Below are 25,104 nucleotides of genomic sequence, written 5' to 3' on the forward strand. Positions count from 1 at the left end.
TCATCTTCCTTCAACTTCGCTGTATCTCTGACTAACACTAACTCTGACTCAGACAGGGCATGGCAACTTGATGAACACTGTCCCAGGGAGTTTACCTCCAGATGATTCTATTTATTGGTCTTGAATTTCCCAATAACCTGGAAACTGACTGTCTATTTCAGCCGTCTCCTGGCGGCTGGTGGCTGCCAAGAACTTGTCCCATCCCTCTTGCTCAAACTGGGATATCAAGCAGAGCTTTGTTCTCTTCATCAGAGGACTCTTCCTGAGAAGACCCCAGAGGCAGACATATGGATGCCTGTAGCCTCTATCTCCTCAGCACTGAAGTCTAGGAACTTGCATATGTCAATAAAGATTGGATTTCTAGATTTGAGAGGAGAAAGAAAATAATGAGATATCATTCCCAAAACATTTGAGGCAAAACCACTGAATGGATTATTATGGGACCATCCTAGAATCACTTGCTAGACTCCATCTTAGAATCACATGAGAAGTAAACCACAATCCCCATGTCCTTGTGTGAGCTGGATGCAAACCAGAGCACTGACACAGCTCTAGCAGGGTCGGAATCCTACGAACTTGGTGAACCATTAGCAGCATGAATGATGTCAAGTATTCTCATGTCCATCCCTCTACCCAGCGAGTCCTGGATGATTATAATTCCTGGAAGTATTTCTGTGTTTTAAAATAGCTTAGTCTGAAAATTAGTGAAAAAAGACTGGGCGCAGTGGCTCACACCTGCAATCCTAGCACTTTGGGAGATGGAGGCGGGCGGATGACGAGGTCAGGAGATTGAGACCATCCTGGCTAACACGATGAAACCCCGTCTCTACTAAAAATACAAAAACTTAGCCAGGCGTGGTGGCATGCATGTAATGATGATGGGTGTAATAAGCAGAAACCCTGCAGCAGTCCAGATAATTATGTCAGAGAGACCACCTGTTGCATATATTCTACGACAGGTTTTCCCCCAGTGCTAATGTTTTGGAATTGGAAACGTCTTATCAATGACTTGCAGCAGTTTAATTGGCAACTTTATTTTTGCTTTCTAATTGATATTAATCTTACACCTTATAATTGAAAGGACCTTAGATTCAATAAAATAAGTAAATATTTATCTTGTTTAAGCTTGTTTTGTTTCTCAGACACCTACAGCTGAATTCACTTAGCATATTAAGTGATATAGCTATTTGCTGGAAAATAGTAATTAGGCATACAAGTGAGATAATAGTTTTCCTGCATGAATTACCTTTGTACTATGTTAAAAACAACCAGTTGACTATATTTGCCTGGGTCTATTTTGAGCCTCTCTTTTCAGTTTCACTCATGTATATATCTCTACTTTGACAATTCTACCTGATCTTAACGAACTTAGTTTTATAGTAAGACCTGAAATTGAACAGTGTAAGTCTTCCATTCTGCTTGCTTTGGGTTTAGCTTGCTCTTCTTTTTCTGTTTTTCTTTTTTTTTTTCCTTTAAGTAGATGCTTGGATTATAAATTCTACATTATCTCCTTTTCAAATATAGGCATTCAATATTATACATTTCCCTCTAAACTCTGCTTAAGCTAAAATCCATTAGTTTTGATGCTTTATGTTGTTATTTTTATTTTTTTATTTTTATTTTATTTTTTTGAGACAGAGTCTCACTCTGTCGCCCAGGCTGGAATGCAGTGGTGCAATCTCCACTCACTGCAAGCTCCGTAGTCTCCCGGGTTCATGCCATTCTCCTGCCTCAGCCTCCCGAGAAGCTGGGACTACAGGCATCCGCCACCACGTCCGGCTAATTTTTTTGTATTTTTAATAGAAACGGGCTTTCACTGTGTTTGCCAGGATGGTCTCGATCTCCTGACCTCATGATCCGCCCGCCTCGGCCTCCCAAAGTGCTGGGATTACAGGCATGAGCCACCGCGCCCGGCCTATATTGTTATTTTTATACAACTCAGAATACATTTTAAAAATATCCCCTGGCCGGGCGCGGTGGCTCAAGCCTGTAATCCCAGCACTTTGGGAGGCCGAGACGGGCGGATCGCGAGGTCAGGAGATCGAGACCATCCTGGCTAACACGGTGAAACCCCGTCTCTACTAAAAACTACAAAAAAACTAGCCGGCCGAGGTGGCGGCGCCTGTAGTCCCAGCTACCTGGGAGGCTGAGGCAGGAGAATGGCGTGAACCCGGGAGGCGGAGCTTGCAGTGAGCTGAGAGACGGCCACAGCACTCCAGCCTGGGTGACAGAGCGAGACTCTGTCTCAAAAAAAAAAAAAAAATCCCCTGATTCTTCCTCTTTGGCCTATACATTATTTAAAAGTCTGTTGCTTAATTTCTAAATATTTAGGCACTTTCTTTCTTTTATTGATTTCTAGTTTATGATTTGAGACATACATTTTATATATCTATATTTTCCGTATTTGTAAATATTTTCAGATTTTTATGTCCCCAAATATGATCCACATGAACATTTCATGTGCACTTGAAAAGAATGTATAATCCCTGTTGTTGTATAGAGTTTCCACTAATGTGAATTAAATCCAGTTGGTTGATAGTGTTGTTTAGTTCTTCTGTTTCCTTACTATTTTTTCTTTTTGTCTATTAGTTTAATTAGTTACTTAAAGAGGTGTTTACATCTCCAGTTACAATTGTGAATTCGTCCATTTCCCCTTTCAGTTCTGCAGTCTTTCCCTTGGTGCATGCACATTTATCATTGACCCTTGTTACGGGCTGTGGGGCCCAGAGAGTGGAATATTATGGGCTGAATTGTACTACTCCAAAATTCGTATTTTGAAGTCCTAAACCCTCAGTATCTCAGAATGTGACTGTATTTGGAGACACAACCTTTAAAGATGTAATTTACTTACAGTGAGGCCATTGGGGTGGGCCCTAATCCAATCTGACAATGTCCTTACAAGAAGAAATGTACGCAGAGAGACATCAGAGATGTACAGACATTGAAAAGACGCCATTTGAAGGTACAGCAAAAAGGTGATCATCTGAAAACCAAGGAGAGATGTCTCAGAAGAAACCAAACCTGCCAACAACCTCGATCTTGGACTTCTAGGCTTTAGCGGTGAAAAATAAGTTTCTGTTGCTTCAGCTGCCTAGTCTGTGACACTTTATTGAAACAGCCCTAGCATATTAATACAACTCCTTTATCATTATGTGATGTCCCTCTTTATTCTCAGGAGTGTCTTGGGTAGTTTTGTGTGTGTGTCTTTTCATATAGCTCTTACTTGTTTGTTGAAAGTTGTACATCTTCATCTTGTCTAGGACAGTGGGAATTGAATTAAAATGCTTTTGTACTTGGAAGTCAGCACACAGGGCCTTCTCCTAGGTCTTTAATGTGGGGTTTGAGTTAATCATGAGGAGTTGGAGCCAGGTGCAGTGGCTCATGCCTGTAATAGCAACTGTTAATGACATTGCCGTGGGAGGAACCCTTGAGACCAGCAGTTTGAGAACAGCCTAGGCAGGGCGCGGTGGCTCACGCTTGTAATCCCAGTACTTTGGGAGGCCGAGGTGGGCGGATCACAAGGTCAGGAGATTGAGACCATCCTGGCTAACATGGTGAAACCCCATCTCTACTAAAAATACAAAAAATTAGCCGGGTGTGCTGGCAGGTGTCTGTAGTCCCAGCGACTCGGGAGGCTGAGGCAGGAGAATGGCGTGAACCCAGGAGGCAGAGCTTGCAGTGAGCTGAGATCGCGCCACTGCACTCCAGCCTGGGTGACAGAGCAAGACTCCGTCTCAAAAAAAAAAAAAGACTTTTTTTTTAGCATTTCGGAAAATTTAGCATTTAGCATTTCGGAAAATGCTATCTTGGTAGTGCAAGGCAGTGAGTGGAAGGGGAGATTGCTGTTCTCACTGGAACTCAGTCTTAGGCACTGAGTGAGTGCCTGCAATGTTAGTGCCTGGCCTGCTCAGGTCTCTGCCCCTACCCTGGAAATAGTCTTTGGTCCAGTGTGTATTCCTGCCCCTCTTACGGGAGTAGATTTTGTGTTTTGGCTCTTTCTCCCACCTGCAATGCTGTTCCCCCAGTTCTCTAAGGGCGGAGATGTTTGTTGCCCTTCTCCCCAGCACACACAGTAAGTCTTTTATTTTATTGTGTAGATAGCAGACAGGGGAGAAGGTGCTCTGTGGAATTTCATGTCACCTCTGTATTTTCTTTTTTTTTTTTTAGATGGAGTTTCGCTCTTGTTGCCCAGGCTGGAGTGCAATGGCTGAGATCTTGGCTCACTGCAACCTCTGCCTGCCGGGTTCAAGCAATTCTCCTGCCTCACTGAGTAGCTGGGATTACAGGCATGCACCACCACACCCGGCTAATTTTGTATTTTTTAGTAGAGACGGGGTTTCTCCATGTCAGTCAGGCTGGTCTCGAACTCCCAACCTCAGGTTATCTGACCACCTTGGCCCCCCAAGTGCTGGGATTACAGGTGTGAGCCACCTCGTCCAGCCGCCACCTCTGTATTATCACTGTTTTCTCTCTCCAGGTCTGCATCACAATGGATACGAAGAATTTCTGCTTGTTTCTCATCATTTCTGTGAGTGTCTGGTGAAATTCTGTGAGTGTTGTAGAGAAATAGCCTGGGCGAGGTGGTGGGATTCTCTAATCTCTGCAGACCCCAGGAGCTTCACACCGTTCTGCCACCCTACACTTAGCTCTAATCCATCTTTCAATTATCCTGACTGAATTCTTACTGGAATCTGGTGTTGGATTTCTCTATCCTGAATAAGTGAGATGTGTCTGCTCTCTCTCGCATGTGCCTATCACCATAGATTTTGGCCAGTTGGTTGTTCTACGAAGTTCATTCTTCAATGGATTTGAAAAATGTTGAGAGGTTAATTTGGCTATTTTCCATTATAGAAGGGGTAGCAGCATTTCTCTGAGATATCTGCAGCATGGAATTGAAAGCCATACATCTCCCTTACTTCTTTTTATGCCTCTTTCCCTGCCTCTCTGCCCTCCTTCTCCTTTTTCCTTCATACTTCTTATTTTGTTTGCCATATGATGACACTTGGATACCCTGGATGGACTAATAATCCTTTTTTTTTTTTTTTTGCCATTTTAACTTTAACTTACTTGAGAACTTGAGAATAATTGCTAGAAAATGATTTTATATTTCTTGGAGTAAACATTCTTCTGTAACCTTTTATCTGTTTTTTCCTTTTCTTTTTTGGGAGATGTTTAGAAAGGGACATGCTTATGCATAAATCATACACTAATTCCTTTTAGATTCTTGTTTATTCTTGAAAGAGAACAATTGGGTCTGACTCATGTATTTACTTAGGAATGATGTGAAGAGGTAAAGCTTAAACTGGAGGAAGTAAGTTTCCATTAAAATGTGCTGTCTTAGACCACTGTTCTCCTAAATCTGGTTGTTTGCTGAGAGACATGTTTTTCTACATTTGCACATTTTTCCTTTTGATTGTGAGCAGGAGATGAAAGATTCTTAGTGAAGTCATTCGTTGCGCAATGGCTCCATGCTATTATTTATTGTTGATTCCTTAGAGAACACTCGTTTTACATGCTGTTTAGTTACTCCCTGCTTCCTCTTTCTTGCTCATTAAAATTGAGCTCTAGAAGAACAAAGGTCCCTTATCAATTCCTAATTCCATTCTTGATTTGCCTCATGGTTTGCTGCGCCTGACAGAGTCTTACAGTTTGACATTTGGGGTAACGCTAGTTTTACTGAAGATATTAATAGGTTACTTCTCTTTTAGTTTTTCTTGGTGTGGATTTCTGTGAAACTCAGGAGGGACTTTTTCCCTCAGATGTCTCAACAGCTGCCCTTTTCTAAGTTCTTTCAGATGGCTGATGTTCAGCCAGGTTTGTAAAGCACTGCTAGCTATCGGGTTTGCAGTAACTGAGTTGCTGGCGTAGTTTGTGATGCTAACATACTGAGTCCCATGCTGAGAACCCTTATTTAATATTTGTAATTTAACATGTACATTGACTTTATCACTGAGAAGGTTTAAAGTAGTGTCCAACCTCCATTCAGCAAAACTTCAATTTAAATTAAGGCAGAGTTAGCTAAATGTTAGCTATTCTCTGGAAATACTAAATCTAAGTAAGAGATACTGTTCTGCCTTCCCTTTCCCACAACATCATCCTTAATTTCAGCTGCCATGATATCTGGCTGCAGCCTTTATGAACATTGCAATAAACGTGGGTGCCAAAAGCATATACTAATCTCTTAAATTTCAAAATGGAATCTGCTAAGAAGCAAGGGTACTTTGGAGACAAGAACTTAAGTATAAAATATAAAATGAATTTCCCCTCCTCCTAGCCAAAAAACAAAAAAACAAAAAAAAAACCTCGAAGGTAATCATGTAATTCAACAATTCATTCAACTAATATTTGCATAGTTAATAGAACATGAAGTTGAAACTTTTTTCACATACTTTCGCCAAGTTTGTAGCACAAAAAATTCACTGCCAATGTGGGAGATGCTGTCATCTCTAAATGTTAAATCTCACCATAGCAGTAATGTGTTGAATCACCATGAGATATGAATTTTTCGTGGCATAGTCATTTTGACTTTCGTTCCAAGATTTCTTAGTTTCAGCAATCCAGTGACATTTTCCCTTATGCACCTTTCCAGTCTTTGGCAGGGCATGATTTAAGAACAGTAGCAAAGTTGAAAGAAATTGGGAGAAAGAAAGATAAGCAATTAAAAGAAATGTAAAACTGTGTCCTAATGACGTATACTAATTGCAGGGTCTCAAATTTGGTTATATTATGTGCTAAGCTTTCTTTGAAAAAAGTGTGTGCTTTGTTCCAGGGTACATTTGAAAAAAAATTAAAAGAATTGAAGTCATGTGTATATTCATTAATTCATTCACTCATCCATCCTTTTTCCCTTTAATTTATTCTTTTAAAAATATATCACGGTTTGGTCAGGCGCGGTGGCTCATGCCTGTAATCCCAGCACTTTGGGAGGCCGAAGCGGGCAGATCACAAGGTCAGAGATCGAGACCATCCTGGCTAATGCGGTGAAACCCCGTCTCTACTAAAAATACAAAAAGTCAGCCGGGCGTGGTAGTGAGCGCCTGTAGTCCCAGCTACTCAGGTGGCTTGAGGTAGGAGAATGGTGTGAACCCGGGAGATGGAGCTTGCAGTGAGCTGAGATTGCACCACTGCACTCCAGCCTGGGTGACAGAGAGAGACTCCATCTCAAAAAATATATATATACACATATATGTATATATATATAAATACATATATGTGTATATATATAAATACATATATGTGTGTATATATATAAATACATATATATATAATGTTTTCTGTGAGCCAGGAAATGCACCAGACACTAGGATAAAACAATGAACATCCAAGCTTCAAGGAACTAAAACTTTAAAGGAAAAATAGAAATTACAAATTTTAATTAGTTGTCCACTAGCACATCAGAAATGTTGGGAGTTTATATCACACTAGAATAGTTATTCACAAGCAAAATTTGTGCTATAGGTAGTCCCCCAAAATCAAACAGATTCATCTCTACTATCACACAAAAGGATCTTGACATCTAAAAATGTGCTCTTAACAGCTAGTTCTAATTTATAATATTTACCAGCAAATTTAGATGATGATACAGGGTATTCTAGATATACCAATAATTTAGTATTCCTGTAAATAAATATTCTTTACACAGACAGACAGACACACACACACACACACACACACACACGACCTGAAGTCATTGAAAGTAAACAAAGCCAGACAGATCCTGGAGGGGGGATGACACTTCAAAGAAGGTATGGCAGGGCAAAAGTTTATCATTTTTACAATTGTTAGGCTTAGGCCAATTTTAGTTCCGTGTAGAGTGCGTAAAACATCATTAAAAAACCTGTAGCCTTTCTAACCTGAATAACGGGAGAACAGAGTTAGGAGAAACCACAGATGCTGAAAATGAAGAATCAATTCCATAAAATCAAAAACATAAAGGGGGTGCTCTAACTTGTGTGTATATTTTTTCCCCAAAATCTCTGACTGATGCAAGCACAAGCCAGGTTACAGTAAGAACAAGAGAACTGGACTGAGATTTGACCTGCTGCCCCAAAGATAGAGACTTAAATTTAAGTCCAACTACACCAATTGCTTGCTAAGGAAGGAAAATTGGCCAGGTGCAATGCCTCATGTCTGTAATCCTAACACTTTGGGAGGCTGAGGAGAGCACACTGCTTGAGGCAGTTTGAGACCAATCTGGCCAACACCGCAAAATCCCATCTCTACAAAAGATACAAAAAAGTAGCCAGTCATGGTGGCATGCGCCTGTAACCCCAGCTACTCCGGAGGCTGAGGCAAGATACTTGCTTGAGTCTGGGAAGTAGATGTTGCAGTGAGCCCAGATCATGTCACTGTACTTCAGCCTGGGTGACAGAGCAACTCCATAAAAAAAAAAAAAAGAAAGGAAAATCAACACTTTCACTTTTTTTGGAGAAATATATGAGAAAACAGAGACTTCTCAATATAACTTTTACAGTGTACAGTATATAATCTCAAATGCCTTACATGAAAAACCAGAAAAATATGACCAATTCTAAGGGAAAAGGACAATCAATGCAGCCCAATATAAGGATGATGCAGAAGTTAGAAGTATCAGGCAAATATTTTAAAGCAGCTGTTGTAACTGTGCTTAATGACATAATAGGAAATATGCTTGCAAATAATGAAAAAATAGGATACCTCAGCAAAGAAGGACAGTAGGAAAAAAGAGCCACATGAAATTTAGAATGAGAAATATAGTAAAATATTTTATATAAAAAACATCTCTGGATATACTTAAAAACAAGATTTAACAGGAAAACAAATTAGTGAACTTGAGATTCTCCAATATGAAGAAAAATGTTGGAAAATTTTCAGAGCCTCAGGGACTTGTGGAATAATATTAAAACATATGGCATACATAGAATTGAAGTCTCAAAACTTAAGAGAAGAGAAAGAATAAGGCAAAACAAGTTGAAGATATAATTGATTTTTTTCCAAATTGCTTAAATTCATAAATTTACACTCTCAAGAAGTTCAGCAAAGCCTAAGCAGGGTAAATATTAAGAAATGTATATGTATGAATAAGACAGTCAAACTCCTTAAAAGACAAAAATAAAAATCTTGAAAACAATTTTTGCACATTACCTGCAGGAAAACAATTATGCAAAAATCCTTCGTCATCCTCATTATAAACTATAGGGGCTAGAATACAGTAAAAAATATCTTTAAATTGTCAAAGGAAAAAGTAACTGTCAACAAAGTATTCTTATCCAGTGAAAAATCTTCCAAAAGTTGTGGGAAATTTAAGGCATTTTCAGAAAATGCAAAGAACCCCTTGACAGCAGATAATCACTATAGCGAATGTTAAAAGAAGTTTTCAGGCTGATGGGCAATGTTTCTAAATGAAAACTTGAATATTCAAGGAAGAACATAAAAAATGGCAAACATCTGGATAAGCATAAAAGTATAAGATAAACAACATATTTTCAAAAGACATTTGGTCTTGCTTACAAATTAAGTTCATACTGTTGCCCAGCTTATAAAGTTCTTTCTTAGACTGATGTAATGTACCTAAATCAAGCCCTTTCTGAATAAGTGTATAATTATGGTGAAAGGTAGAGCAACTATGTAGCTGAAAAATTTTAGGACATATTTAACGAAAACTATAAAAACTACATTTCACTTCTCTGATAGACTAGATAGCTGGAAGCAGTGTTTCTCAAACGTTTTTATGTCATAGACTATAAAAAATAGATTTCTAAAGTAGAACAAGATAGATAAATAATAGTTTATTTATAGTCTGTCAAATAGCAACTTGGATTTGTATAGTTCAGGAACTTCAAGACATACAAACATGTTAGGGCATGCAAAGAAACAACTTTAGGAGAAACAACACTGTTGTTTCTTTGAAGCTGTTTTCACTACAGGACAACTGTAACCTGAAATAATTAGGTTAAGCATATTGCTTTCCTTGTAAGAAAGGAGGAAATCGCTAATGGAAGGCATGTAGCTAGAAGCAGAATGGGGAGCAGCATTTGGTAAATGAGTTCAAAGGGCAAGGTGGCCCTTCACAGTAATAATCTATATATTGGTGCTGGGATTCTAAAAACAAGCCGTTGGTTACTGAAAGATGATGGCAGAAATCAATGAGATTTTCATCCGTCTGAAACCTTAAAAAGGGCCTCAAGACATCCAAATCATTAGCTACACTCTGCCCTCTTAAAGGTGAAAATACAATTAATCTCTGGAAGAAATCATCCTTAATTTTTCCTTATGAATCCCATTATTGAGGTCAACCAAATTTTAAAAAATCATCAAACACTTCAGGAAACAAGCCAACATATCAATAGGAAATCCAAAGAATGAATCTGGTCACCGAGGACTTTAGATATTTGAATAATCCTATGTACTATGAAAAATAATGTTTAAATCATTTTAAGAAATAAAAGAAGAAATAAAAACTGATCACATAGCAAAAAAAAAAAAAAAATCAAAAGCCAGTAAGTTTGAAAATACGTCCCTAGAATCAAAAACTCTTATTGAAATTAGAAACTCAGTGAATGAGAGCAGATTAGGCACAGGAAAAGGGATAATTAGTGAATTTGAAGATATATCTGAAAATATCGCTAAGAATTCAGCACAAACTGACAGGGACAAAATGTGAAGTTAGGTGAAATGGAGGATAGAAAGCAGAGGCCCACTGCACATCTAATTTGAGTCCCAGAAAGAAAACAAAGAGAAAGTAGAGATAGAATTTGGAATGATGGTTGAATACATCAACTATGTTTTACTTTACATATTTTAAGTCTATGTTGCTATTTTAAGATCAAACACATTTAGATTTGGTGTACTTTCCTAATCAATTGAAAGTAGAACCTTAGGAGAGGTACCTCATACATCTATAACAATAGAATAAGGGTAAGAAAACAGATTTGGAAGCATTTAAAGTCAGAGCTTTATTATCTCCCTGTGTCACAGATATAAGGACTACAAGAAAATGCTTTTGCTTTGGGGATAATGTCTCACAAAGTTAAGAAAAATATTAACTTATGTTGTATGATACAGTCTTTAGATTGTGATTGAGGGGGCTTGGGAGCATCAAAATCCAACTTAAAGTCTTAATGAATCCTCAGAATTTGATTCTAGTTTATAATTTGGACACGATGAATAAGCTATTCTAATATAATTGTTGTAAAAAGATATATAATGTTTCAATACAGAATTAAAATGTAAATTAAAATATTAAAATCAAATAATCTAAGAAAATATAAAGGCCATCTAATGATTTTAAAATATGCAAATACATTCATAAGAGAGCAAAAGAAAGACTAACAAAATTACCATTTAAAATTCTAAATATGTAATAACACTAAAAAATTGAAAAATCATCTGCAATGACCATGAATTTTAAGCGAAAGAAATTTTAACCCTAACCTGTACTTGCACATACCCCAATAAAAAACAAAATAAAATACAGTTATTTCAATGAAATACTTTTAAATTCATTTAAAACTCATGGTATAAGCTCATTTGTCTCATTTTGCCTTGTCCCTTTACATATTCATATTTTTATCATAATTGTAACGAGTCCATTAAAAGCAGTGATCTAAACCATCTGTCTATTGTGATAGAGAAGTTTCTCTTCTATTCAGATATTGCCAAAGAAAATCAAAGCTACTTTTCACGCTTGGTTACTCAGGAATTTGGCAATACAAAATAACATTACCTATTGAGGTGATTGTTCCAGATTTGTTTTCTCCAGTACAGTTTTTCTCTTTGGGCTCATTATACAATTTAGTATTGGATAATGAATAGTATGTCACGCAGTGTTGAACTAGACAACTAATGAAAGAAGAAACATGTTTTTCCAATTAGATGCAAAGCCCAGAACCATTAGTTTGTAGTTATTAAATGAAGTCCAATAATATGGAAATTCCATATCAAAAGTTAAATGATTAAAAATTTAAGAGAAAGGAGGGGCACGGTGGCTCATGCCTGTAATCGCAGCACTTTGGGAGGCCGAGGCGGGTGGATCACGAGGTCAGGAGATCGAGACCATACTGGCAAACACGGTGAAACCCCGTCTCTACTAATAATACAAAAAATTAGCCGGGCTTGGTGGTGGGCACCTGTGGTCCCAGCTACTCGGGAGGCTGAGACAGGAGAATGGCGTGAACCTGTGAAGTGGAGCTTGCAGTGAGCCAAGATCCCACCACTGCACACCAACCTAGGGGACAGAGCAAGACTCCGTCTCAAAAAAAAAAAAAAAAAAAAAAAAAAAATAAGAGAAAAACATAACTACTTTTTCCAAGATTTAGAGTCTCCTTTGCACTCTTATTAACCTTAGCAATGTTAACTTTAAAAGAATTGGAAAAAATACGACCAGAATAAGCACCTGAATTTTTTCCTGGAACTGTCATAATTACTTTAATAGCACAAAATGTCCAGCTCTGGATATGACTCATATTTAGATCGTTTGTGTTTAGTGAGTTCCTGGTAATTATATCAGGTGTCACCTGGTTGATGTTTTGTATGTTTTGGCTTTGGTTAATGATTTGTTCCTTTGAGATTCTGCAAATAAATGCTGCATGTATGAGATAGAGTTAGTCCAGAGTAGTTTTTTCCTGCAATGAAGAAAATATCTGTCTTTCTGTTGGCCATTTAACTGAAATTATCTTTGATAATTTATAGTCTCACAACAATGTATATTAGGTTATTAGTATTGACCATCTAAAACCACATAAACATATCTGAAAGTAATAAAAGTAAATATTTAATAGTGCTTGCCATTTGCCAGGCATTAACACAAGATACCATATTCACAATATATTTAATTGATTTAATGTATTAAATATATAATCTCTAATTCTTATGTTGATACAGAGTACTTTTAATCCTTCAACATATATACATCATAATATAGTGTATCCAATGCAAGAATTTTATTAGTGATGCAGCTGGGGTTTGAAAACAGGTCCTAGGTCTCTAGAATATCCATGAACAATGTTGCCTTCTAGAGAAACTTTTTAAGAAGATATTTTGTCTTTGAAATCTATTAGTAACACATCAATTTTAGTAGCAAAAAAATCTATTTTGCTAAAAAACTATTGTAGTAAAGAGAAAATCTATTACCTTAACATAATGAAAAGAAGTAGAGATTTTTAATGCTAATTATTTTTGCTCCCCCACCCCCATTTTATAGCCCTAATTAGGCTATTGGCTAGTTACATTAAAGTAGCTAAACCACTTATCTCTCTGGGCTTCAGACTGCTCATCTAAACTAGACTTTGCTGATTTCTGGAGTCCCTTCTAGTTCTAAAGTTCTACAACTCTGCTTATTTACTTGTAATAGATAATGCCATTCATAACTTACTAATATAATTCTCTAAGATTCAGTCACATAGACACTGCATTGACCTTTTCTAGGGTTTAATTTAATCTGGAAGTCTGAATTACTTGTAATGTATATCATCTGTATATTATCTCTGTTCTGTAGATGTTCGTAAAGAACTTTTCCCCAAGCATTTATTCAATAAAACATTAAAATAATTGCCATATGAATAATTGGGCTATGTCTGGCTATGTCCAAAGTACATTAGTATAAATTTATAATGCTCAAGTGAATTGATTTATTTTAGAAAAATTTCTCACCTGTTGCCACAAGATTGATGATGCTTAAGAGTAGTTAATATAGGCCGGGCGCGGTGGCTCAAGCCTGTAATCCCAGCACTTTGGGAGGCCGAGACGGGCGGATCACGAGGTCAGGAGTTCGAGACCATCCTGGCTAACACGGTGAAACCCCGTCTCTACTAAAAAATACAAAAAAAGCTAGCCGGGCGAGGTGGCTGGCGCCTGTAGTCCCAGCTACTTGGGAGGCTGAGGCAGGAGAATGGTGTAAACCCGGGAGGCGGAGCTTGCCGTGAGCTGAGATCCGGCCACTGCACTCCAGCTGGGCGGCAGAGCGAGACTCCGTCTCAAAAAAAAAAAAAAAAAAAAAAAGAGTAGTTAATATAAATAAGCATATACAGAAATACAAGTCATAATTTAATTTGCTTTCTTCTGAACATGCTTTCAGAGACATCTGTGTATATCCCAATATCAGACTGCACTAGGAAATTCACTGCATGATCTTGATCATAAAATAAACAACCAATCTTGGCATCTCTTCTCTTTTATCATTAAGATGAATTTATTATATTTTATTACATGGTGAAATTCTATAGGAAATCCCTAACTTTAGTTGTGTATCAAATTTTACACTTTTTGTGAAGTCGTACCATATTGTTTAGGAACCACTTAAATAGGAAACACAGTTACAACAAGTTATAAGAAAAATAATACCTTGAGATGAACAAATAATATTACTAATTACTTACTCAAAATATTCAGTACGATTACTATTACCAGAAGGATAATATTATTGCACATCCAACGTTAAGGACAATTCCATGGTGGTGAGAATCTACAAAATTGAATAGATTTCCCTAGTAAACCCAACAAGTAGTTACTTAGATGGTAAGAGATAGGAGAAGACCAAATAAACTTTCTCCCCTATCATGTTCCTGAGTTACTTTCCTTTGAAATATGTAGACCTAGTTTCTTTCTTTTTTTTTTTTTTCCAACACAAAGCACACATATGCGTGTGTTCTCTGGTTTGAATAAATACGATTTTTTCTTTGTGGATTCACTGTATACATTCCCCAGTACTGATCTTACTTATGATCACTCTCTGTGTCTCTGCCTTTTTTTTTTTTTTTTTCCGGAAGGAGGAGTCTGCACGATCTCGGCTCACTGCAAGCTCTAGGGCACTACAGGTGCCCACCACCACGCCCGGCTAATTTTTTTGTATTTTTAATAGAGATAGGGTTTCACCATGTTAGCCAGGATGGTCTCGATCTCCTGACCTCGTGATCTGTCCACCTCGGACTCCCAAAGTGCTGGGATTACAGGCGTGAGCCACCACGCCTGGCCTCTCTGGGTTTTTATGTAAGACTGTGAAACTCTCAAGATTCTCTAATAAGCTTATTGACAACCCCCACTTATTTGAGTTGATCTTTTCTGTTTCTCCTCTTACATAATGTATCCATTTCCTGTGATATATCATTGTAATTCCATGAAATCATACATTTAAACATAAAAGAAATGTTAGAGATGATTTTAACACAATACCCATGTGTTAAAATGGATATATTCAAGTTCACAGTCACACAGTTACTTGAGAGCAGAGCTGGTCTCTTGACTACCAGACTAGGGCTGCCTTCGGTATCCACACTTCTCATTGCATTTGAAGTACTCAAAAGATAATAAATAAACCAAATAAAAGAAGTTGTACGGCCGGGCGCGGTGGCTCAAGCCTGTAATCCCAGCACTTTGGGAGGCCGAGACGGGCGGATCACGAGGTCAGGAGATCGAGACCATCCTGGCTAACACGGTGAAACCCCGTCTCTACTAAAAAATACAAAAAACTAGCCGGGCGACGTGGCGGCACCTGTAGTCCCAGCTACCCGGGAGGCTGAGGCAGGAGAATGGCGTGAACCTGGAAGGCGGAGTTTGCAGTGAGCTGAGATCCGGCCACAGCACTCCAGCCTGGGTGACAGAGCGAGACTCCGTCTCAAAAAAAAAAAAAAAAAAAAAAAAAAAAGAAGTTGTACATTTAACTTTAGGCTGAAAGTTTAAAACAGCAGTCTCTGGTACATACAAGTTACAGTACATTGTTTCCACTAGATACGTGACATAAACACACAATACACTGAGAAAGTACTGAAAATAGCTGATATTGAAATATAATCATATCAAGACTGATTAAGTGGAATGTTTATTTGGTAGATTATTATTGAGTGCATTGTTTCATGTTCTAATTATTATTGTTATTCATGAAAACACCTTTAATAAGAATTTATTAATTTTCAAAACATCAAAAGAAGTCCACATATTTTCACTCATCAGACAAAACAGTCAAAATTGTAGGAGTCAAGTCAGTCACAGAAAGAATGTGGTGATATCACTATACGTTTCATTTTTTTTTTCTCCTTTCTTTTCTTTTTTTCTTTCTTTTCTTTGACAGGCTTTTGTTCTGTTGCCCAGGCTAGAGTGCAGTGGCATGATCATGGCTCACTGCAGCCTCCACATCCCAGGTTCAGGTAATCTTACTGCCTCAGCCTCCTGAGTAGCTGTGACTACAGGCACGTGTCACCATGCTCGTTTTTAAAATTTTGGGTAGGCATGAGGTCTCTCTGTGTTGCCCAGGCTGGTCTCAATCTCATGGGCTCAAGCGATCCTCCTGCCTCGGCATCCCAAAGTGTTGGGATTACAGGCGTGAGCCATTGTGCCTGGCCACTACACATGTTACTAATATGAAGAACTGAAATTATGGACCCCTCAATTTAGGAGAATAAAACTGTAGACTTCATAAAAAGACTAACATAAAAGATATTGATCACTTTTTTGGGCCTCCGAAGTAAGATTTAAGCCAAGCATAAATTTCTGGGATATTCTTTCTTTTTTTTTTTTTTGAGACGGAGTCTGGCTCTGTCGCCCAGGCTGGAGTGCGGTGGCCGGATCTCAGCTCACTGCAAGCTCTGCCTCCCGGGTTTACGCCATTCTCCTGCCTCCGCCTCCCAAGTAGCTGGGACTACAGGCGCCCGCCTCGTCACCCGGCTAGTTTTTTGTATTCTTTAGTAGAGACGGGGTTTCACCGTATTAGCCAGGGTGGTCTCGATCTCCTGACCTTGTGATCCGCCCGTCTCGGCCTCCCAAAGTGCTGGGATTACAGGCTTGAGCCACCCCGCCCGGCCTGGGATATTCTTATTCAAGCACAACCTCTCACTGATGTCCTGCTAAGCTTCCTGGTGACATTCCCTTATGCTTTGTATCTTGGAGAACCAATGAACATTCATCATCTAATGAGATTCATTTATTTATTCAACCATTTATAAATTATTTTACTTATCAAGCATCTGTTAATTTCCTGCTCTATATTTAGTACTGTGTGAGGTGCTAGAAACACAAAGATTCATAGATTAGGTAGAAAGATTCAGCATTTTCCAGCCTCTGAAATGGCAAGGAATATGATAACTTTTAGGAGCAAAGAAAAGGCCAATAGCCAGAGCAAAATCAGTGAAAGTCATGAAGTTAGAAGAGATCAGGAACAATTGTGTAGGACTCTGTATGTAAGATAACAAAAATCTAATCTATCCAACAACTCTTTCCCTCGATGATGATGTGACATGTGAGAACAAAAGTTGCATTTATCTAACACCACACATATACAGCACAAGAACAATATGATATTTGACTTCTGGTCACAAGCATAACTATAGGTAGGTAATTTAATCTTCATATAGTTCGTTTTCTCATTTTTAACATTATAAGATTGAGCTAGATCACATTAAAAGATGTCGTCCCCAAATCCCTAAACTGGGAAAAAGAACAAGGTTTTATTTATAAAAGTTCAAACCATAAACAGAAAGGCAATTAAACCCTGGAATGCAGAATCAAAACTATTGATTTTCTTGCTTAAACTGAGTAAAATAAGCTCTAGAAAAAAGAAACTAACTGCAGGACATTTCTGAAGCACAGGGGAATGAGACTGCAGTTGTAGTCCATGTTATTTTTCAAATTATGTTTCACTATTTCATAGGAAATGAAAGCACCTAAGCTGGAAGAAAAGAAAGCAAGTTAGCCTCTGCTGGGCAAAATAGAGAGGTAAGGTTTAAAACAAGAAACAAGATGCTTTTACAACCAGAAAAGGGCACACACTGGATTCATTTGATAACTATAAACTTTTGCAAATATAAAGAAGAAATGCATTCCTTGGAAATACGGACAAACAAAATATCAGATTCATTCCACAAGGGCAAATGCAAAGGAGGAACTTTAAATTATTTAAAACACCTATATAAACTCTATGATACAAAAATCCTTACCCTACAGCAGAGAATGGAACTGTAACATGACAAAGAAATTTCCGTAATACTTCAGGGAATAGAAAAGACACTGGCTGTGGAAATCTATAATTTTTGAGGGGGTTTTGTGATGAAGGCACCATGTTAAGTTGAGGCATATGCTTATCTCCTCTGGTTCCAGAAATATTCAATTACCTAGTCATTCATTCTAGACTTGATAAAATTATATCTAACAGTATATTTTTTCTTAAGTTAGCTTAACATTTTTATCCTGTTGATATTGTAAAAGAATAAATAACAATGTGAGTAAATTGCCACAGGTGTTTTTCCCAGTGGAGATGAATTTATCATATTATGTTAAAAGGGCAGATTTGATTGAGAGTGAGCAAAGCTGTAGAGCAGAAAGGGGTGATCCCGCTAGCAGTGGCTGTGTGAATATAAACATTCATCACAAGAAATCAAGAAATAGAAAGGCTGCGAAAACAGAGGCAAAGTTCTACATATTAAAATCAAAGTTACAATTTATTTTATGAACCAGACATTTTGCTTCATTAAAAACGTTCACTCTTATTCTTAATATTCAATGAATTTTGCTTTGAATCCAGTCTCCTATTTTCAGTTTGGCAAATAGAGACACAGGACAGAAATAAGGGAGATTACTAGTAAAATCTTCATTCTAAAAGGCACCCTAAATCCAGCTTACCAGATCTCTGAAGTGGAGATGGGAGTTCTAACGGGGAAGTCCTGACAGTTTTGATGTCAGCATAGACTACATCTCCAGCCAGTGTATAGACCAAAAAGAGACAGAAGCCCACAAATGATGTCCCACTGAAGGAACAGTCATATTTCTGCAAAGAAACTTCTGGTAAGTTAAGTAAATTGAGATGGCAGATTTCCTTCTGCTCCTCAAGTGGGTGGTGGACTCTTCCTCCATGAATAAATGACAGAACCAATGTGTTCAGTCTTACTAATCAAGGTAACAGATTTCTTGAAGACTTGTATGACATGGAAGAAATTACTAACCATAGAGCAGGTTCTCGTTTTTCAGTTAGTTTTCTGCCTAAACTTGAAATGCTTTTAACTTTTATTAATACCACAGAAGATGTCATTTTCTTCTATAGGCCACTTCCTCTTTCAGTTCAGGCATATATTCTCTGGCAGAAACTCTGAGTATCCAGCATCTTCTCCAAAGTTGGATAGCTATTTGGGAATCAGAACAAGAAAAAGAAGGGATTTTATTATGAAAGTCACAGAAAGGGGCACTATGTCTTTTATCCTCCTCTCGAAATGCATTGTATATCTAGATAGTACCTTAAAAATTCTGAAAGCTATTTGCTTTCCTGTATGCTTTATAATATTAACATTAAACTGAGATAAAACATGAATTATGCAGAGGACTTCTGAACTAAAAAATATATAAGAAACAGAAATAACTCTGTTAAAATAATTCGGGGTAATGGCATAAAAGAAAAAAACTGATTTTAAAATGAGGTGTTCAGAAATTTACCATTGAATACAACATAGCAAACATACATTTTATCTCCTATTTCTTCTAAAATTCCACCAAAATTGTATTAAGTGAATAAAAATTTGTAAGTCTAAAACAATAACACAGAAAGACTCAGGGTTCTATTAGTTAATGAAAAATGTCAACAAATTCCTGGGAAATGGAGAGTAGATGGAGATGTGATCATTGATGAAGTAAAATGAGAGAAAAATGCAGCCAAAACTGTACAGAGGGAAATAATGGAGGAGAGGCTCACCACCTGTGAAACCGTCATAGGACATAGCACTCAGAAATGTCAGACATGAAAAATGGCAGGATCCAGTAGCTTATGACCAGTAGATTAACTGGAAATCTGCATATGGAAAAACTGGTTTACTCAATACCCACTCAAGTGCATTCTACAGAATTAATCTAAACTGCAATCAGCCCATCCCTACCCCTCATCCAAGAAATTTAACTTAGGTTAATTAAATAACTAGAGAACAGATCCTGGCTTTGTGGCATTTAGGGATTCCTCAGTATAAAAACCAACTTCTGATCCTGGATGAGGCTTGAGCACTGACATCTGTCTCTTAAGACTGCCATGACACTCTCCCTTTTCTGGGCTGTTTTAACTGTTTGTATGTGACTAGACAATACCTACTACATTTTGATCTCCATTTTATACATGAAAAACTGACTTTTAGAGTTTTATAATCTGCAGGTGGTTGCATAACCAGTACTTTTTTTTTTGAGGCAGGGTCTCACTCTGTCGCCCAGCCTGGAGTGCAGTAGTGCGATCTTGGCTCACTGCAAGCTCCACTTCCCAGGTTCACGCCATTCTCCTGCCTCAGCCTCCCCAGTAGCTGGGACTACAGGTGCCCGCCACCACGCCTGGCTAATATTTTGTATTTTTAGTAGAGACTGGGTTTCACCGTGGTCTCGATCTCCTGATCTCGTAATCTGCCCAACTCAGCCTCCCAAAGGTATAACTAGTACATTTTAAGAGTGATAACTGAGTTCTAAATTCATGTCGTAGTTCAGTTATGCTGTCTAGATTTTGAGGGTAAGACTCACATTTTATTATTTTTATTTTCATCACTTAGTTTTGTGTGAAACATAACAGTCACTCAGTAATTATATGTTGAATTACCAAATCAGTTATGCTATGCTGAATGTTATAATTAGGCTATAAGAGTTTTCCAGAATGAGAATAATCATTTTTCACTAAAAAGTAGACTTTTAAAAATCATATGAAAAATATGACTGATGGGCCATGGCTCATGCCTGTAATCCCAGCACTTTGGGAGGCTGAGAGGGGCAGATCATGAAGTCAGGAGTTCAAGACCAGCCTGGCCAACGTAGTGAAATCCCGTCTCTGCTAAAAATATAAAAAATCAGTCGGGTGTGGTGGCACAGGCCTGTAATCCCAGCTACTCGGGAGGCTGAGGCAGAAGAATGACTTAAACTCAGGAGGCAGAGGTTGCAGTGAGCTTAGATCGAGCCATTGCACTCCAGCCCTGGAGACAGTGCAAGACTCCGTCACAAAAAAAAAAAAAAAGAAAGAAAGAAATAAAGAAAGAAAAAGAAAAAGAAATATGACTGATAATCTAGTTGTATAAAAGTAAAAAAATTACTAGCATGTAGAGTGTTAAAAAATTAGGATAAGTATGTCAGTTTCTGCCATAAAAAAGGCAGCTGGGATTCATCAGATCAATTTTGGGAATATTGCAAACTGAGTAACACTAATTTTTTCAATCCATAAACACAGAATCTCTCCTTTATTTAGATACTCCTTAATCTATTTCAAAGATGGTTTGCATTGTACACAGAATGACTCTTACACTTCTGTTATAAAACTTATTCTTTATTTTATTATTTTTGATGTTATTGTAAACAAAGATTTTTCTAAATTTCATTTTTGGATTGTTCATTGCTAGTCTGTAAAAGCACTATTAATATTTTATATTGATCTGTATCCTGTAATCTTGCTGAACTTGTTTATTACCTCTAATTTTTATTGCTGTTGTGAATGTTTTAGGACGACATGATATGCAAGATCATGTTATCTGCAAATAAGGATTGCTTCACTTCTTCCTTTCCTATTTGAGTTTGTTTTCTCTTTTTCTTGTTTTATTGCCTTGGCAAGAAACTCCAGCATAATGTTGAATAGAAGAGGTGAAAGCAGATCCACTGCATCATTTTCACCAATATCATCCCCAGGTTGGGTTATCAAGGACTGGCTTTTCAGTATTAGGGCAACGAGTCCTTGCTATGTACAGCATGAAGACTTAGTCAATGAATCTAAAATCACTAAAGTTTATATTTACACAGTTCTTTTATTTTAGACAGAGTCTTGCTCTGTTGCCCAGGCTGGAGTGCAGGGGCATGGTCTCGGCTCACTGCAAGCTCCGCCTCCCGGGTTTACGCCATTCTCCTGCCTCAGCCTCCCCAGTAGCTGGGACTACAGGCACCCGCCACCACGCCGGGCTAATTTTTTGTATTTTTAGTAGAAACGGGGTTTCACCGTGTTAGCCAGGATGGTCTCGACCTCCTGACCTCGTGATCTGCCTGCCTTGGCCTCCCAAAGTGCTGGGATTACAGGTGTGAGCCACCGTGCCTGGCCTATACATGTTATATTTTTTTAACAAAGGTTATCCTATTATATTTTCTCTCTGTGTTAGAAGTGCTTAAATTAAAATTTAAATGTGTATTGATGGACCACAAGTCATATCCAAGTCTGATACAATAATTTATCCAAATCAGATACATAATTTTGAGATCCTGGAGGTGAATAATAAAGACAATAATTTCATAGAAATATATTTCTCTTAATGGAGGGGCTTCATGTTTATTTATGTATATGTTTTCAGTAGTGGTTTGTGTTGTTAAATTTTTGAAAAGGAAGGTTTTTTTATATTTAGTTTGAAAAGAAGAATATGCTTACATAGCCAATACCTAAATGCAATTACAAAAGTGTTTTACCATCTTTGCATGCTTGTTTCTTCATTTCTGTCACTTCATGGTATTTTTTTTTTAATTTCCACAGTTACTTGTTATAGTTCATATTTTCTGCTTCTTGGCGTCTTGGATAATTCCTGATTAGATGCTGGATGTTATGGTTTATGTTTATAGATGCCTTGACGTTGTGGTTTTTGTGTGAAGCACATTATGTTGGTAGTCTTCATTTAAAGACTATCAGGCAGTTAACTTACCTTACACGGAGATAAGTTTCATAATTTTGAAACCTGTTTTTAATTTTTGCTGGGTTATGAGCTAATCTCACCTCCTCTTCAGGGATAGTTTATTTCTGCTACCAAGGTCTGATGTCTCTCAAAGACCCTGGTGATCACTGACGACAGCACAAGAAGAGATTAAGTGTTAATAGCATTAAAATGTCAAAGATGCAGAACAGACAGTACAGTGTACTAAATAATTAATGACATTTTGGGGGAGGCTAAGAAAAAGGAAGTTTTGCAGTTACAAAAAGAGGAAATATGTTCTAAAATAAAGAGCAAAATATTAGCTTAAAAGAAATCAGTAACTTCAAATACAGATTTAAAAAATTGAGGTTTACACAAAAGTGGAGGTACCAGTATTCTCTAGCTAGTAAACAATGTCAAAGGTGACTCAGAGACATTTAGTTGTAAGCACACGGATTTGCTTAAGAGAGTTTTGTTAACAAAGACAAGATGCACGGGCGAGAGCAAAAGACACAGAACACTTTTCAGTAATTTGGCTGGAAAGAGTTGTATTGTTCTTATGTACCCGAAGTATAGTTGGACTGAACACAAAAGTTGAGATCTGTTATCAGATTTCCTCTGAATTTTAGTTGCACTTTCTGCCAGATGACATAATTATTAAAAAACATAACACAATTTTGATTTCTGATCCCGTGTCTGAGGCCCAATTTTTCTATCTGGAGACTTTCAGGATCTTGTATTTATTCCTAGAATTCTTAAATTCTGCAGTGAGGTGTCTTTCAAGTCTGTTTTTATCCTTTCCATTGGGCGTTCAATGTGAAGCTTTAAACAGGAAACTCACACCCTTAGCTTCTGAAACTTTTTTTTTATACTTATTTCCTATTTTTCCTCACATCTTTATTCTAATGTCCATTTTCTAGCATTCCTGTTAGTGAAAGCCTAGTGCTCTTGGGCTGATATTTTGCTATCATTATACTTTTTCTTTTATCTCTTCCTCTTTAGTGTTTAATCATCTAGGAAATTTCTCAAATTTTTCCTCCACCCATTTTATAGAAGTTGTTTTTTTAATTTATTTTCTTATGATTTTAATTTTCAAGGATTATTTCTTGTTGTCAAATGATCTTTTTTATAGTTTACTTTTTGTTTAAGTGATATAGTATTTTCTTTCCCCACTCCTGAGATTATGAATTATAAGAATATTTAAAATCGTTCTTTTATTTTTACCATCAATCCTAATTTGAACTTCATCTTATGTGTACTTGTTTTTGTTTTGATCTCTACTTTTTTTTTTTTTTTTTTTAGATGGAGTCCTGCTCTGTTGCCCAGGGTGGAGTGCAGTGGCACGATCTCTGCAACCTCCACTTCCCAGGTTCAACTCAAGTGATTCTCCTGCCTCAGCCTCCCAAGTAGCTGGGATTACAGGCATGTGCCACCACACCCAGCTAATTTCTTTGTATGTTTAGTGGAGATGGGGTTTCACCATGTTGGCCAGGCTGGTCTCGAACTTCTGGCCTCAAGTGATCTGCCTGCCTCAGCCTCCCAAAGTGCTGGGTTTCAGGCATGAGCCATTGGGCCCAGCCTGATCTCTACTTTTATTAGCGACTTTTCTAAATATCTAGTAGTCCTTAGGTGTCTAACAGTATGCAAGACTGAGGTATTAAATAAGCAAAGGGAATTTCTGTGTCTGGGATCAGTGGACATCACTGGATGTTCAGGCAGAAGTTATTTATTTCTTCTTAATCTCAATATTTGTAGGTCTTTATTATTAAGCAGGTCAGTTTTTTCAAAGAGAAATTCTCCAATTTTCTTCTTGGGTGCCTTAAGTCTGATTGTCAAGGATATTGAGGTCAATTAGGAGATGGGTCAAAGCATCTCTCTGTTATTTGGAATTTCAATTAATTCCTCTGTCTTTAATAAAGCACTTTCCTCGCTTAGCCTTGCCTAGAAACTCCCACCCTGAATTCAGCCTCCTTTTGATTCAGTAATGACAAGCAATACACTTCCAATCTTCAGTAGACATACAGGGTTGTAGTTTGGTTGTTCAAGGTGTTCCTTGTATATATTTTCTACTAATTCTCCAGTTTTTCCGCATATTGAGCTAATACTATATTCGTTTTCTATTGCTAAATAACAAATTACCTTAAGCTTTGTGGTTTAAAACAATGCACATTTGTTATCTCATAATTTCTGTATGCCAGGAGTCTAGGCATGGCTTGGGTAGGTGCTGTGCTTCCGACACTCACAAGGCTGCAGTGAAGGTGTTGGCTGTGGCTCTCATCTCATCTGAGGCTTGTCTGGGGAAGGATCTGCTTCTAGGTTCACATGGTTGCTGGCAGCATTCCCTTCCTTGTGGGCCATCAACTGAGGGCCTGAGTTTCTTGGTGGCTGCCAGCCAGAGGCAGCCCTCAGTTTCTTGCTGTAAGGACTTTCCCAACATGGCACCTTGCTTTCTCAAAGCCAGCCATGGAGAGAGTCCCCTCTGGCAGACAGTTATTATAATATTAGGTACATAACATTACATTCATGTAATCAT

At 37.7% G+C, this 25,104-nt stretch overlaps 1 protein-coding gene across 1 annotated transcript; it reads right to left on the bottom strand.

Annotated features, from left to right (window-relative positions):
• Positions 1-2,705: 2,705 nt before the first annotated feature.
• On the bottom strand, positions 2,706-18,908 carry CLECL1 (C-type lectin like 1). The gene is given in 6 exon segments (XM_033223457.1): positions 2,706-2,983; positions 6,465-6,584; positions 6,586-6,635; positions 18,586-18,745; positions 18,748-18,804; positions 18,807-18,908. Coding segments are annotated over 6 exon segments (642 nt in total). The 3' UTR covers positions 2,706-2,830.
• Positions 18,909-25,104: the final 6,196 nt, after the last annotated feature.

The sequence above is a fragment of the Trachypithecus francoisi genome, unplaced genomic scaffold (genome assembly GCF_009764315.1).
Source record: "Trachypithecus francoisi isolate TF-2019V2 unplaced genomic scaffold, Tfra_2.0 Lachesis_group11, whole genome shotgun sequence".
NCBI lineage: Eukaryota > Metazoa > Chordata > Mammalia > Primates > Cercopithecidae > Trachypithecus > Trachypithecus francoisi.